We start from the raw sequence: 14,552 nt of genomic DNA, 5'->3' as shown, positions 1-14,552 counted from the left end.
TTTCTCCTGATGATCAGAGTGAAGGGTTACAGAATCCCACCTGAGTTACACAAAACGCAGGGAATGTAGCAGCTTTTAAATCCAACACACACTTCCCAGCTGGTTTTAAAATGACTGATCAGCACTCTAGTTTTCTAGTGCAGCATCTTTTCCAATAGCCCAGAGATCGAAGCACCCTAAGTGTCCACTGATGGTGAATGGAAAAAAGACCATTATTCAGCCCTAAAAAATAAGGAGATCATCTGTGACAACATGGATGGCCCTGAGGGCATTACAAGAGAAATAAGACTGAGAAAAGTAATACATATAATCTCACTTACATGGGAATCTTGGAAAAACAGAACCAAACAAAGAAACAGCAATAAAAAAAAAGCCCCAAGCTCATAGACACAGAGAAGGGACAGGTGGTTGCCAGAGGTGGGAGGTACAGGGTGAGCGAGATGGGTAAACATGGAAACAACAGAACTACTTGGTTATTTATGTATGTTTTTAAGAACAACTTTTGGCATTTGCATTCATCTTTGCAATATACTTAAAACAATTATTTACATATCATCCCATGTGTAACTTCTTTCAGTACACATTGCCTGCCCCTCTAGAATGAGACTTTCTCATTCCTGAATATTCATTTTGATTACTTTTATGGTTGGCTGGCAAATCACTGATGATACTTCTTCAAGTATACACTGGTGTATATTTTGTGAGCTCTGGCATAGAATATCATTTTCTGTTGTCTTTATACACGAGAAAATATGGCTAGTATTCTGAGGTCCCTGCTTAGAAAGGGCTGTAGAAATTTTCTTAAGGACATCTATTATTATAGCAAAAAGACTCAGCCAGAATTTTTATTCTTCAAAGATATGTCTCTCTCCACCCTCTGCCCTTGTGTCATGGTGGAGCCTCAGAAATCAGGCTCCAGTGCTTCCTCATAGCCACCAACCCTATATAGATGGCCACTGAGTCATTGAAATGCAGCCTAAGTTTAAATGCGTGAAATACACATTGACTACTGAAGGCAGTATGAAAAAAAGTATATAAAATTATCTCCTTAGTAATTTTTAAAATACTGATCCTGTTGAAATGATAGTATTTTGGATATATAGGTTTAAATAAAATGCTATTATTAAAATTCCTTTCACTTGTTTCATTTTGCCTTTGGAAATGTGACCAGTAGAAAACTTGAAATTATACCTATGATTTGTCACTATATTTCTATCGGACAGCGCTGCTCAAAGGCTGGACTACTTAGAGTCATATTCTGGTTCAAAATGCTGAATAATTTTAACAAGTTTCTTTTATAAGATTCCATTTCCTCACCTGGAAATGGGTGAAAATAATTATACTAACCTCAAGGCTTACTGTGGGGATAAAATAATATTATGCTTATAAAGCTATTATGTTGGCACATAATCAATTCTTATTAATGAGAGTTATTATTAATCTTAAAGGGAGGATTTTTTAAAATCCTCATAACTCAATATGTTTCTAGGGTGTCCCATGATGTGGGCAACCTATCACCCATTTTGCCTGGATTGTAGGGCTCCTTTTCATCTGCATGCATAGAATTCTTCTCTCCTCTTGGGTTTCATCAACCTATGGTTGGACCACTCAACACACTTGCCTTAAAGTGCCAGGAGCTCCTAATTTTCATCACACCACTTCAGCCACTCCATCTCTGGGTAACATGTCAAAAAATATACCTCATCTAAGGCACTGAAGCTCTAACATTTTACTCCCAAAATCCAGCCTTTTATCCTTTGAAAACATTTGGGCAAAGACTCCTATTCTCACTGGGAATATATCCTAACCTCCTAATTCCCACTTCATTCTGCCCATCCCCTTCACCCATCAGATACTGCTGGTCTTTTTATTTTTATTTTTATTTTTGTTGGTTGAGCTTATAATGTCAAAATCCATCACTATAACCACATTTTTCAATCACTGTTGCTGGTTTTTAACTCAAGTTGTGGATAGGTATGATTTTTGGTACAAGGGAAGAGCACTGTATTAAAGACCAGAAGTATATTTTGGTATCAGTTGTATTTCCAATTAGCAGCATTCTTCTACTTCCTTTGATAAATCCCTTATTATTTTTTTTTATTTATTATTTTTTAAGATTTTATTTATTCATGAGAGACAAACAGAGAGAGAGAGAGAGAGAGAGGCAGAGATACAGGCAGAGGGAGAAGCAGGCTCCGTGCAGGGATGCAGGGAGCCTGATGTGGGACTCGATCCTGGGTCTCCCTGGAAGGCGGCACTAAACCGCTGAGCCACCCGGGCTGCCCTGATAAATCCCTTATTAATACAAGCAAACATGTGCTGTTTCCACAGCAGGGGATTCTTGAGGACACAGTGAAATAAGGTACACAAAAACATCTCCTTCTTTACTGAGGGAAATGAACCAAGAACGAGAAGAACACAGCAATGAAAATGGGAAGGGATCAATGTTCACGATCAGGGAAAGGGTGGATGAGGGGACACTTAATTGCTTTAAAGGTGTTTAAGTGTCTGAGCCCAGGCCAATGACTGCTCCTGATGGGGCATGTCAGGTACGTAGATCTGACACACCTGTTGTATTCTGAAGGCCCAAAGAGAATAGTAGACAGAGACAAAAAGTGAGCCCATTCAAGGAAGTCAACAATGTGAAAACCATGTATTACATAAAAACGTTGAAAGATATATTTAAGTGTCACCCAGATTCCAAGCACTGCCATTTGGGATATGGTTGAAAGAATGGGGAAGAGAAGACTCAGTAGATCTGCTGGTCTCCAAACAGCTGGTTGACTCACTCTGCAGTCCCATGTCATAAAACCCATGCATTTCCTGGAGCCACTTTTACCAGGTTTTGTCCGAAGAGCTGGGCATAGAGATAAAAGTTACAGGACTTGCCCTCCTGGTTCTCACAGTCTAGTGGGGAAGGAGATTGTTAACAGGAGTTAACAGACAATGATATCTACACTTGCATTTGGTCTTTATTAATGCTCAGGACCAATGGGAGAATCAAAAAGATAAAAGATTTCAGGACAGCATAAGGCGAATATTTCTAATAGAGTTTCTAAATATGGAACAAGGTCCTTTGGGAGGTAATGGTCTCTTATCTCTGGAAGTATTCAAAAGCAGAAGATTAATGACCATTTATATAGAATATTATAGAAGAAAGTGGAAGGTTATGCCAAATGAATGCCAAGTTCCTTCCTAATTAAGATTCTATGATTCTCAAAAAGAGACAGGGCCCATTCATTAAGTCACTCCATTTTATAAAGAAATATTTGCCTGTGTATAAAGTGAATTGTACAATCGACACAAAGATTCTTTTCTAATGCAGATTATAATTTTCTGTTGGTTGTTTACAATTTTCCATGTGTGATATTTAAAAGCTAACGACCAGCCTCCTGTGTTTTCAGATGCATTTCACTCCCATGTCCATTCTACAATCTCACCTTGTTATCCGAGAGAGAGAAGAACCTATTGCAAAGGCCAGAGGTGCACTGCTGGCCTGAGAGAACCAGCCCTCATATTCACAAACCGCATGGATAATCCAGGGCCCAAGAAAAACAATGAAGAGAATGGGAGATAATAACTTTTCCAGACCTGGACATAATATTTAACCCCTGTCAGCCCTCCTATAGAACATGAGACGCAAAAGGAGAGAAGGAAACAAGGGTGAAGATTTAAGAGGTTAATCATAGCCATTTTCAAATATAGAAAAAGAGAAAACACAGAATTCATGAGTCCCTACTATGTGCCAAGCACTGTGTGCTTTCCATTATGAGACCTCATTTACTGCATTTAATCTTCACCTTTAATAAAGAAGGGCTAGAGGTAACAACTTTAAAAGACAATTAAGCATTGTGTGTTATTCTCAGTATTACCGAATTATTAGTGAAGTCGCACAATTCCAAAGGTCACACACACTTCACTTCTCACTCTTCTGCCAGGCATCTTAGAGCAGATCATGTCCTCCATGAGACTTCTGTCCTTCCTCTGCAGGTCAAGCCTAACTGGAACCTGCTCCAGCCCCATGGGGGTAGAGTTGGTGACGGTCCATGGTGTTCAACCACTGTCAAGTGCAGTGCCTTTGAGCGATAGCCCAGACCCCACAATCAAAACACCCAGACCCAATTCTGGGAAGAGGACTGTGTTGGAAAGAATCACATGTGATCCTGGATAATTCTTAACCCTCCCTGGACCTCATCTGTCCAAAGACAGCTATTTTTATCGAGCTTCCTCCGAACCCTGAATCCCTAGGGCTTCTTATTTGTATCAGTCCTTCCTAACTGGAAATGTCCAACATTCAGGAAGCACATCTTCCTGGGAAACAGATAGGGTAGGTAGCAGTTTATCCACCCCCTAATGAGAGGAACAATAGAAGTATGTCTCCCAAAGGACAGCAGGGTGCTGAAGATGGCAGTTATCTAAAGAGAGCTTCTGCGATACTCCACAAAGACCAGCATAAAGGTAACAGAGGATGAGTAGGGAGCCAATTTTTAGAGTCAGCCATTAATATTTTTTGGAGCCATAGCCCTGAATCCCACTTCATAACCTTTCTGATGTTGGTAACGAGCAGGCATCAGGTCTAAGAGAAAAGGAGATAAATTAGGAACCCCAGCTGGACAGGTGAATCATGAAACGGCTGCGGCCCTAGGAGCTTCCCGTTGCAAGCTCGGGTTCATTCTCACCCCAGCTGATGGCATGGGATTGACTTTCTGGGCCAACTGGGGCAAGATCAAGGGCTGGTTGGTATGCAGGGTCTTGTGTGAAAACTGACAAGGTTGTACTGCTGATTTAAGGGAAACTGCCCAGAGAGTGACTGCTTCATTTGGAAAACAACCTTGGGTGGAAGTGATAGGGCTGTCCTGAACTTCAGCAGCATTGTGAATATAGTGTCCTTTTATCTACAGCAGGAAGCTCCATCCCCTTTAATGGAGGGGTCATGCTAATGCATTTGTTCTTCAGCAAAAACCAGGAAAAAACCACCACCGAGAGCTTAGAGGACCCTTGTCTAGTCACAAAACAGGGTCCCAGCTTAAAAACAAGCCATAGGGGAGCCTGGGTGGCTCAGTCGGTTAAAAGGCTGACTCTTGGTTTTGGCTCAGGTCATGATCTTAGGGACCTGGGATTGAGTCCTTCATTGGGCTCCGTGCTCAGCAGGCAGTCTGCTTGTGGATTCTCTCCCTCCGCCCCTCCCCCTACTTGTGCACACACTCATTCTCTCTCTCTCTCTCTCTCTCAAATAAATAAATCTTAAAATATATATATATATATATATATATATATATATATATATATACACATACAAGCAGACCACAGGGAAGGAAATCTAACACAGGAGAGCATGGGTTGTGAAGTCAAGTAGTTCTGGGTTTTAATCCTGGCTCTGCCATCTACGAGCTACACACAGGACTTGGGGTTGGTTTGGTTGACCACCCCAAAGCCTTGCCCTCCTTATCTGCATGGTGGGGATAATAATAGCACTTGCTCCACAGAGCTGGGGGCATTCTATAAAAGGAGCCCATCACACATAAGATACCAAGGGTCCCATAGATAACACAAGTTACACTGCAGCCTGATGGGGTCCTGAGGCACAGAAAACAGGAATCCTATGTTCAAGCACAACTCAACAGTGGCCGATGCGTTCCTCGGTGGCTGTAGTCCCTGACTCCCTCCTTCCCTTCAGATCTGCTCTACATCCATGTCTACTGAATTACACAATCCTCTATCTCCTAGCATTCCATTTGGAAAGGGAAAAGTTAAATAGCAGCTGTGGTATTTATTAGCTGCCTGATTGTAGGCAAATACTCTTCAACTCCATGCTTCAATTTATAAATTATCTGTGAGATGGCAGTAATCAAACTTCAGTCCATCCCACAAGGCTGCCGTTGAGGGGCAAGTGACAGCATGCCATCATCTACAAAGCTCCCCACAAAAATAAGTCCCCCATCCTGCTCTTCCTTTCTCTGGTGAGAGGAGCTATGCATCTTGAATGGAGTTCTGGGTACAAAAATGTGCTCAATCCTGGTAGCCTGTTGATATGGGGACTGGGAGGCTGGAAATGAATGGGTCCTGTAAACATCAGAAGACCAATGAGCATTTCACAGGCCACAGAGACAAGCAAGCTGAGTGATCACTATTTGCAAATCTGCACTAATTGGCCATTACCAAGAGAAGCATACCAGTCCACGGCGGACTTCCTACAGTTCATTTGTAATCATGCACCAATCCCTTATAAATTTCCTCTTCCCTTTTAGTCCGTTCTCCAGCACTAACAGATATAATAAGGGGCCCACAGGAGTGTTTCCGAGAAATGCCATTTCCAACAGCTGTACAAAGTGATTTTCCAGCACCAGTTTGGGGGTGGGGGGCATCATGTGTGCCTGCTGAGGGTACCATCAGACACGCTTTCTAAATGCAACTGCACAACACAGCACGGGCCCTCTCTTCTCCCCTTCTTCCTCCTTTGCTAACATCAGCTGATGGATGGCGTTTTAATGCATTCATGGAAAGACACTCACCTGTCCCAGGGCTGCTCTCGGGACTTTACACAGGGTAGCACAGATGGAGCTGTCTTATTTATGCCACTGCAGGGTCACTGGTAGACAAATACCTGGCTGTCCGCCCATACCTTAAGGCCCAACAGGCCTTAGGAATGTGGTGAGCCCTGACAATGATAAAGAAACCCCTTCCTAATGGCTTTATTACTCATAAGGACCCAGCTCTAAGTTTACTGTATATCATCATTTTGCAAATATTTTCATAGGCCAGGCATCACAGGAGGCATTAAAGATTAAAGATAAAAAGCAGACCTATCTCGGCCCTTTTGGAACCAGCTATCTAGGGGCGAGAAAGACCAGTTTTCTCCGCAAAGACAAGAAAGATCACGTTGTGTGATGAAATGTATGTGATCCCATGAGAACATACAACAAAGCGTCCCCTATCAGATACTGAATGCAGGGAAGGCTTCCCAGAGTAAATGTAGCTTAAGTGAAAAAAACATGGAATTAACTAGCAATGGGGAAGAGGAGGCCAACTGGGGAACAGAGTTTAGCAGACAGAGGAGTAGCCTGTGTAGTGGCCCCCCTGGTGAGAGGGAAGGAGCAGAGCACATGTGATGATCCAGTGAGTGAGCGGTGGTACTGTGGTAGAAGACAGAGCCTGAGGATGCAGGAGCCAGAAGGAGCGGAGCCAGGAGTGCAAGTCCAGGTCCTGGCCTCTATCTTTGGAGCACCAGGACACCACGCAGGGTGTTATGCACAGGAAAGGGAACTGGCATGGTTGGGCATGCTTCTGGGAGAGCCAACTCATGCTGCTGAGGGAGAATACATCTGGGGGAGGAGTAGGCAGAGGGGAAAAGACCAAAACTGCTGTTGTGTTGGGGAGAGGTCACAAAAGCTCAGAGAGGGATGGCGGCCAGGAAGATGGAGACCAGCTAGGAATGGGATGAGCAGACACAGGGTGAGGGAAGAGGGATGTCAGAGGTGAACTCTTGGGGGTGCCTGGGTGACTCCCCGGGTTAAGTGTCTGCCTTCAGCTCAGGTCATGATCCCGGGGTCCTGGGATAGAGCCCCGCATTGGGCTCCCTGCTCAGCGAGAGTCTGCTTCTCCTTCTTCCCCACCCACCCTTCCTGCTTTCTCCCTCATGCTCTCTCTCTCAAATAAATAAATAAAATCTTAAAAAAAAAAAAAAAAGATGAACTCTTGGTTCTGGAAGAGCAGCTAAGCAGTCATATAGCAGTGCTACGGCCAGGAGAGGCTCAAGCTGCGGGGACGGGGCAAACCATGGTTTGGGGTTTGCAGAGCTAGATCACATATAAATCATCGCTACTGTGATCATCAGTTATGGCAAGTTCGTGTTTACAAAATGCTTTCATACTCATTGTCCTTACAGGATTCTGACAAGAGTCTCAGGGGATATAGGATGGTGGGAGATGGGAGTTTCATTGGAAGGGAAATAAAATGCAGGTGTGTTTGAGACTTTGAACAGGGTAGTCAGTGCAGTTGGTAGCAAAGGTCACGCTAGAGGATAAGACACTGGAGACAAAAAAAAAAAGAAAAGACGACGACACTGGAGACAGTATCTTTTAGAACACATCTGATTGTATTTTTCTTAATTCTTATTTTTTAAGCCATGGAATCTGTGATTCCAATGGATAAAAATCCAATATGTAAAATAATGAACAGTCGGTCTTCCAGGATGAAAGTGGGCATGCAAGAGTCAGAGCAGCAGTCCCTCTGCCCCCATGTCGTCCAAGACCTCAACCTCAGGGATGCCCCAGGGTTCCCGGGAGCAGAGTACAGTCCTTGGTGCCTTACTCCTTCAGATGTCCTTCAGACATCTCCCAAATGTCTGTGGATTTCACGAGCATTTTAATCTTACTTTGTGCCTTGGCTGCAAAGGAGAATGGGGCCTTTTCAAAAATCTGCTGCATTCCAGACACTGCTGTGCCTTCACAGGTGTTATTTTGTTTAGTCCTTGTCTTGGTGGCTGTCACTGTGCCACCCATCTAATACCCGACTGAGCCAGGGCTCAGACACCAATTCAGATGGTTCTTCAACAGCAAGCCAAGATGTGAACTTGGGGTTCTGCTGAACCACTTTTGTGTTTTCTTAAAAAGTAGGGGGGGGGGCACAGACTTGCAAGGGGCATGGCACAGGATTGCCCAAAAAAGAGCAATGAAGGAGGCAGAAGCATCCTTGTGCACCAGGCGCCACGCCTCCCTCCCGTTGCTTTTCCCCCACTGTGTTGGCGCCGAGACCCTGGGAGACAGAGAGGCTTGCTTTCACCTTAATTAGCGTAGCAATTTGCTAAATTTTGTTTTTCCCTTTTAAGAGTGTTAATCAATTTTAGCTCAGAATAGATTGGAATGGCACACAAATTACCACGACAATCCCCAAATGCTAAATTCTGAACATCTCGATCAACCTCAGAGTCTGAAATATGGGAAAATCAGAAACTCTGGCCGGCATCTCTGTGATCTATTTAAAATGTTATGGCTCTGAAATGAAAAGATAATGGCTTTATGAGGTTTGGAACAAGCAATTTGCTAGAATCAGCCTCATGCCTAGGTGTTCAGTCCTTCCCAAGGTGATAGGAGATAGAACATCAACATATTTCAGCAAAGTTACGTGTTCTCCTAACAACAGCAATTTGTTAAATTCACAAGTATTACAGGGTATCAGCTATGCACCAGAAATCAGAAAAGAGTAAGACGTGCTTCCCTACCCCCTCCCCTATTAAAAAAGGTTCTAAACTAAACCAGCAGATAGACTGCTGAAGAAGTCTTCTTTGGAGAAGTCAGGGAAGGTTCTCAGAGGAAGTACCAATGCAGCAGGTGAGTAGGAGTTGTGACAAGGCAGGTGGAAGGGAATGTCAGTTGGAAGGAACAGCATAAGCAAAGACTCAAGCAGAGACTAGAAGTAGTTTCCTAGAGCTGAGTAACAGGATGAATTTCCAGGAATGACACAGATGAGACTGGAAGAAGAGTCAAGAACTAGAGGCAGGACTTCTTGAGACTATGAATTCCAATCCTGATCCAGGCAACATGGCAATACAGATGGCTTTTAAGCAAGGAAATGATATGACCAAATGAGTCTTATTCGGTGAAACTTCTGGCCCAACACAATCTTTACTATTGTGTTGCATAATCTTTTAAAAGCACATTCACACACATTCTCTCATTTCTGCCTTTTCATTACCCAGTGAGGTTGGTATGATAATCACCTTTTTACTGATGAGAAAACAGACACAGCAAAGGTACAGATTATTTACTTTGTATCTTACGACAAGTGACAATACAACAAATTAAAACCCAGGCCCCTGACTCTGAATTTAGCACTGATCTCACTGGTAGCAGAATTCTCTAGAAGAGCCACCAAAGACCTCTTTCAGATGCATACCAGGTCTTCCCCTTCTGAAGAAACCCTTTAAAGAAAGTTGGTCTGTGCCAGAACCACACAGACCAGCACACATTCTGTGCTGAAGTAGTGGTCCCTTTGATGCTTTCTGTAGTAATATCAGATCTGAGTGACAAACAGCCTAAGTTATACCCTGGGCATTTCCAGCTGAAAGCTGAGGTTTCTACCACTGCCAGTCTACAAGGCCACAACCAAGAAAAGCTTCCAGCATGCGGTGCTCAGGGAGGCACCTCTCCCTCCTGCCTGTACCTTGAGCTCATCTGCGTTGTAGAAGTCTACGCGCACGGCCGGCACCATCCAGGTCTGGAAGAGCGTTGCCAGGATCTGCTCTGCGATGGAGTCAGCAATGAGGTGGAAGTGCAAGGGGTTCCGCCTGTGAGAAGTGGAGGGAAGAGGAGTCAGGAGGGATGAGTCAGGGAGTTCCAGCCACAAAATCACATTCTTTCTAACTTGTAATGTGCCCATCAGTTTCTAACAGCAGCTGTGAAAGGAAGTCAGGCACATGACCAACCCAATGCTTGCTGACAAGGATGGCGGAAGCTGAAAAGGAGAGAAGGTATTTCACCCAACCACAAGATTTCAGACGGTCAAATCATTGGTAACCCTCCATTCGAGCCAACCCTAATAGCATATTTGTGTCTCTAAAAGTCTTAAGCAGGGCACAGATAACAATTTGGCCAGCCCATTATTTCTACCATCTAGACGTATGGGCATCAGTTTCAGGAGCACGTGGTCAGACAATGAAGTCTTTAGACTGAATGCAACAGACAAGATACTTCTCCCACAGCACAGTACTGAGTTGTTTTCTGCTTGTTCTTCTCCAAAAGAAACCCAGGCATCGAAGATGGCATCACCAGGGAACCCCATCGCCGGACATCAGCTTACTCTCAACTTCTAATATTCCTAGAGCTTTTTTTTATTCATTCCCCTTGGCCAACCAGCCATTACTGAGGGAGCATCCGAAATAGCCGGCATTACACAAGGGCAAAGCTTCTGGAGTCCAATGGAAATGGGTGCAAATCCCAGTCATGGTATTTATTAGTGGGGATTTTGAGTGTGTTGCTTCTGCCTCTGCACTGCTGTTTCTTCATTCTGTAAAATGTTGAGAGAAATCTCTTTATCAGGCTACTGTGTATGAGGTAAGTAGAAGAGATAAGGCAAATGAATAATAAACACAGGATGATAAATAGCAGATATGCCTTCTAGTCTTATAAATACAACTGAGCTAGCAGAAGTGACAGTGTGAACTATAATACCACAAATGAGTGCCTCTGGGAAATCTAAAGATGAAAATGACCTGGTTCCCCTGACCTCAAGGAGCTCACACTCCTTATAGGGACAGAGGATCCACAATTTAATATACACACACGGTGGCACATTATGTTGTTAACAACCACAACCACAACACAGCATTCTATGAGAGTAAAGGCAAAAAAAGGCTAATTCTGACTAGGTCAGGAGGACGTGGAGGAGCTGGGGAAGCAGTGCCCTAAAAGATATAGGAGTTTGATAGGAAGCAAAGGGAGAATGGACACAATCCAAGGAGAGTAACAGGAGACAACAGCTGGCGCCCAGGGGGTGCTGGGAGCATGGGGGGTGGGGAAGCAGTTAGCTGGGACTCTAAGGTCAGAGCAGAGGAGGAGAGAGCAGAGAGTGCAGGAGGCAGTGCAGTGAATACCCAATTAAATAATCCCTACTATATTAGCGAGGTGTGGGGAGCAATGTGACCCACCTCCTAGCTCTCAGCTTCTGAGCCTCTTCCCAGCCCTATTCCAGAGACACAGACCTTCTGTTTTCCATGCCCTCTCTTCACCTGAGACTGCAGATTCAGTCTGCTCTGTAAGAACCTTCATGCATTTGTTCATTTGATAAATACTTACTGAGCACCTATTACTTGGCGGGAGATGAGCAGGATGCCAGGGACAAGGTAAGGCACACCATCGCTGCCCTCTCAAATCTCCTGGTCTGGCTCCCTCTCCTCCCACCCTTCACACTCCCCAGCCAGCATTTATCTTTTGTTCAGCCTTCAGTTCTGAGGGCCACCATCATTTTCTCCTGGAGCCCTTCCCTGACTACCCATGCCTGGCTCAGGGTCCCTTCCTAATAGTCAGTTACCTCAGTACCATGCACCCACCCTCGGGTTTTGGTCGCCTTTTTACCTGTCTAGATCCCCACTTGACTGTGAGCTTGGAGAAGTCAAGGATCATGCCCATTATGTTAAAAAATATCACCTCATAATCTAGCTCTGTGCACAGAATGCAGGAGGAGTTCAATAAATGGACTGGATTAAGTGATGGATGGTGGAGAGAGAAGGGGAAGGGAGGTAGACACATCATTTTGAAGAGGAGACTAGGTGAATGTGAAGTGAGGATCTGATTGAGACCATGTCTGGGGAAGAGCAGCAAGAAAGCTGAATCTAGAGGGATTTCAGGAAAAGAGATCTTAGAGAAAGGGGGGAAATGAAGTGGAAGATGCAGAAGGGGACACTGAGGTTCCTGGGTTGGTGGTGATGTCTCCAGGACAGGGGTTACAAAAAGCAAGGCACATCAGAGGAAGATGAGGGGTTTGGGATTGGACACACCAATTTAAGGTGAGGGTAGCAAAGCCAGATGGAGCTGAATGGAAGAGTCTAGACCCAAAGGTGATTATCATCCAAGGCTAACCCACCATATACATAACAGGTGCTCAAAGATGATAAACAGAGTAAATGAACAGAAGACACAAACAGGACTGCAGAATTTCTCCATGGGACCGAATGCCTGAACACTGCAGATTCTCCCATTAAACTATCTATACTCAAGGGGAAAGGGCCCTATAGCATTCCTTGGAAGCCCTACAAAAAGTTTTCCTGTAAGAAGCTACCAGTTGGCCTGAGTGATGATTAGTGGTCATATATTTATCAGCCAATGACTTACCTGAAGGCTAAATGAGAGGTACTAGTCAGAGTCCTTGGGAAGACAGACGGTCCATTTAGCTCTCGTGTTGGTACAACCAGCCCCCCTCTCCCACAGGAGCCATAATGGAGGGCAACTCTGGTGGCGCAGTGGTTTAGCGCCGCCTGTAGCCCAGGGTGTGATCCTGGAGACCGGGGATTGAGTCCCACATTAGGCTCCCTGCATGGAGCCTGCTTCTCCCTCTGCCTGTGTCTCTGCCCCGCCCCCTTCATGAATAAATAAATAAAATCTTTAAAAAAAAATAAAAAAGGAGCCACGATGGAGTCTTATGCATCAAGAATGGATAAAAGAAAGCCTTCCTGTCAATTTTCAATTTTATCCACAATGGAGGAATGGCATAATTTTAGACACAGTGAAAATACCAAACAGACCAAGCTACGTATATTTGTTTCAACACAATCCTGCTATTCATGTGTCTCTGTCTTCATGTGCTCCAAAAAATACTTGCCTCCTACTTAGAAGTCCCATGAACTCCTGTTTATCGTTCAGACTTCCCTTTGCAAGTTAGCTCCTCCGGGACACCTTCTTTGAGCTCATCCTTGTCCCTTGGCATCTCATATAAAAAACATCCCAACCATTTCTTTCTTTTTCTTTGTTTCTTCTTTCTTTCTTTCTTCCTCCCTTCCTTCCTTCTTTCTTTCTTTCTTTCTTTCTTTCTTTCTTTCTTTCTTTCTTTCTTTTTCTTTCTTCCTCCCTTCTTTCTTTCTTTTTCTTTCTTTCTTTCTTTCTTTCTTTTCTTCCTTCTTTCTTCCTTCCTTTTTCTTCCTTCCTTCCTTCTTTCTTCCTTTATTTTCTCCTTCCTTCCTTCCTTCCTTCCCTTCCTTCCCTTCTTTCCCTTCTTTCCCTCCTTTCTCTCTCTCTCTTTTTCTTTCTTTCTGGCTCCACACCCAGCATGGAGCCCAACATGGGGCTTGAACTCACAACCCCGAGATCAAGACTTAAGCTAAGACATCAAGAGTCAGACGTTATCAACTCAGCCACCCAAGCACCCCAAAACCTGTCTACCATTTCTAACATGACACTGTATAAGTATTGAAACATGTGGCTCCTTATCTCTACTAGGAGGTCTCTGAGGACAAAAACCATGTTTTCATCTCTATCCCTAGTGGCCAGAGGAGAGCCTGGCACATAATAGGTGCTCAACAAACACTTGTGCAACAGGAAGAGAAAGCCAAAGTCCCTCCTTCCAGGTCACCATTAGCCTTACCATGAGAAGGCAACAACGGTCAATGGCATTATCTGCACCAATGCTTCAGAGCTGGGCACTCTGCTCGAGAATGTCTGGGTCAGAGCCCTGGCTGTGTTAACTACTAACTGAGTGACCAGAAGCAAGTTAACACATCTTTCTAGGCCTCAATTTATTCATCTTCAAATTAGGAACACTAACAGTAAGTAAACAATATTGCATTGTAAGGACTAAGTGATATAATATAAAGTCCCTGGTATGAAAGATTTGCATGTATGTTAACCACTAGTATGGTCTGAGTGCTATGGCATGCCCCCCCTAAATTCATGTCGAATCCTAAGCCCTAGGGTATCAGGAAGTGGGGCCTTTGGGAGGTGAGTATGCTGTGAGGCTGCAGCCCTCCTGAAAGGGATTAGTGTCTTTATAAAAGAAGCTTCAGAGAGCTTTCACCCTCCTCCCACCATAGAAGGACACAGGAATTGGCAGTCTGCAACCAGAAA

At 44.1% G+C, this 14,552-nt stretch overlaps 1 protein-coding gene across 5 annotated transcripts in view; it reads right to left on the bottom strand.

The window, feature by feature from the left end:
* LARGE1 (LARGE xylosyl- and glucuronyltransferase 1) overlaps positions 1 to 14,552 on the bottom strand; it is a 527,056-nt gene that overhangs the window by 247,868 nt on the left and 264,636 nt on the right. For all 5 annotated transcript variants that reach the window (XM_026010946.2, XM_072741868.1, XM_072741869.1 and 2 more), the window contains exon 5: positions 10,162 to 10,285. In XM_026010946.2, the coding sequence (XP_025866731.1) occupies positions 10,162 to 10,285 (124 nt within the window). The remainder of the gene's footprint in view (positions 1 to 10,161; positions 10,286 to 14,552) is intronic.

This window comes from Vulpes vulpes, chromosome 16 (assembly GCF_048418805.1).
Source record: "Vulpes vulpes isolate BD-2025 chromosome 16, VulVul3, whole genome shotgun sequence".
Classification (NCBI taxonomy): domain Eukaryota; kingdom Metazoa; phylum Chordata; class Mammalia; order Carnivora; family Canidae; genus Vulpes; species Vulpes vulpes.
Note: the sequence above shows the minus strand (reverse complement) of the source record. Positions and strands in the feature narration are given on the sequence as shown.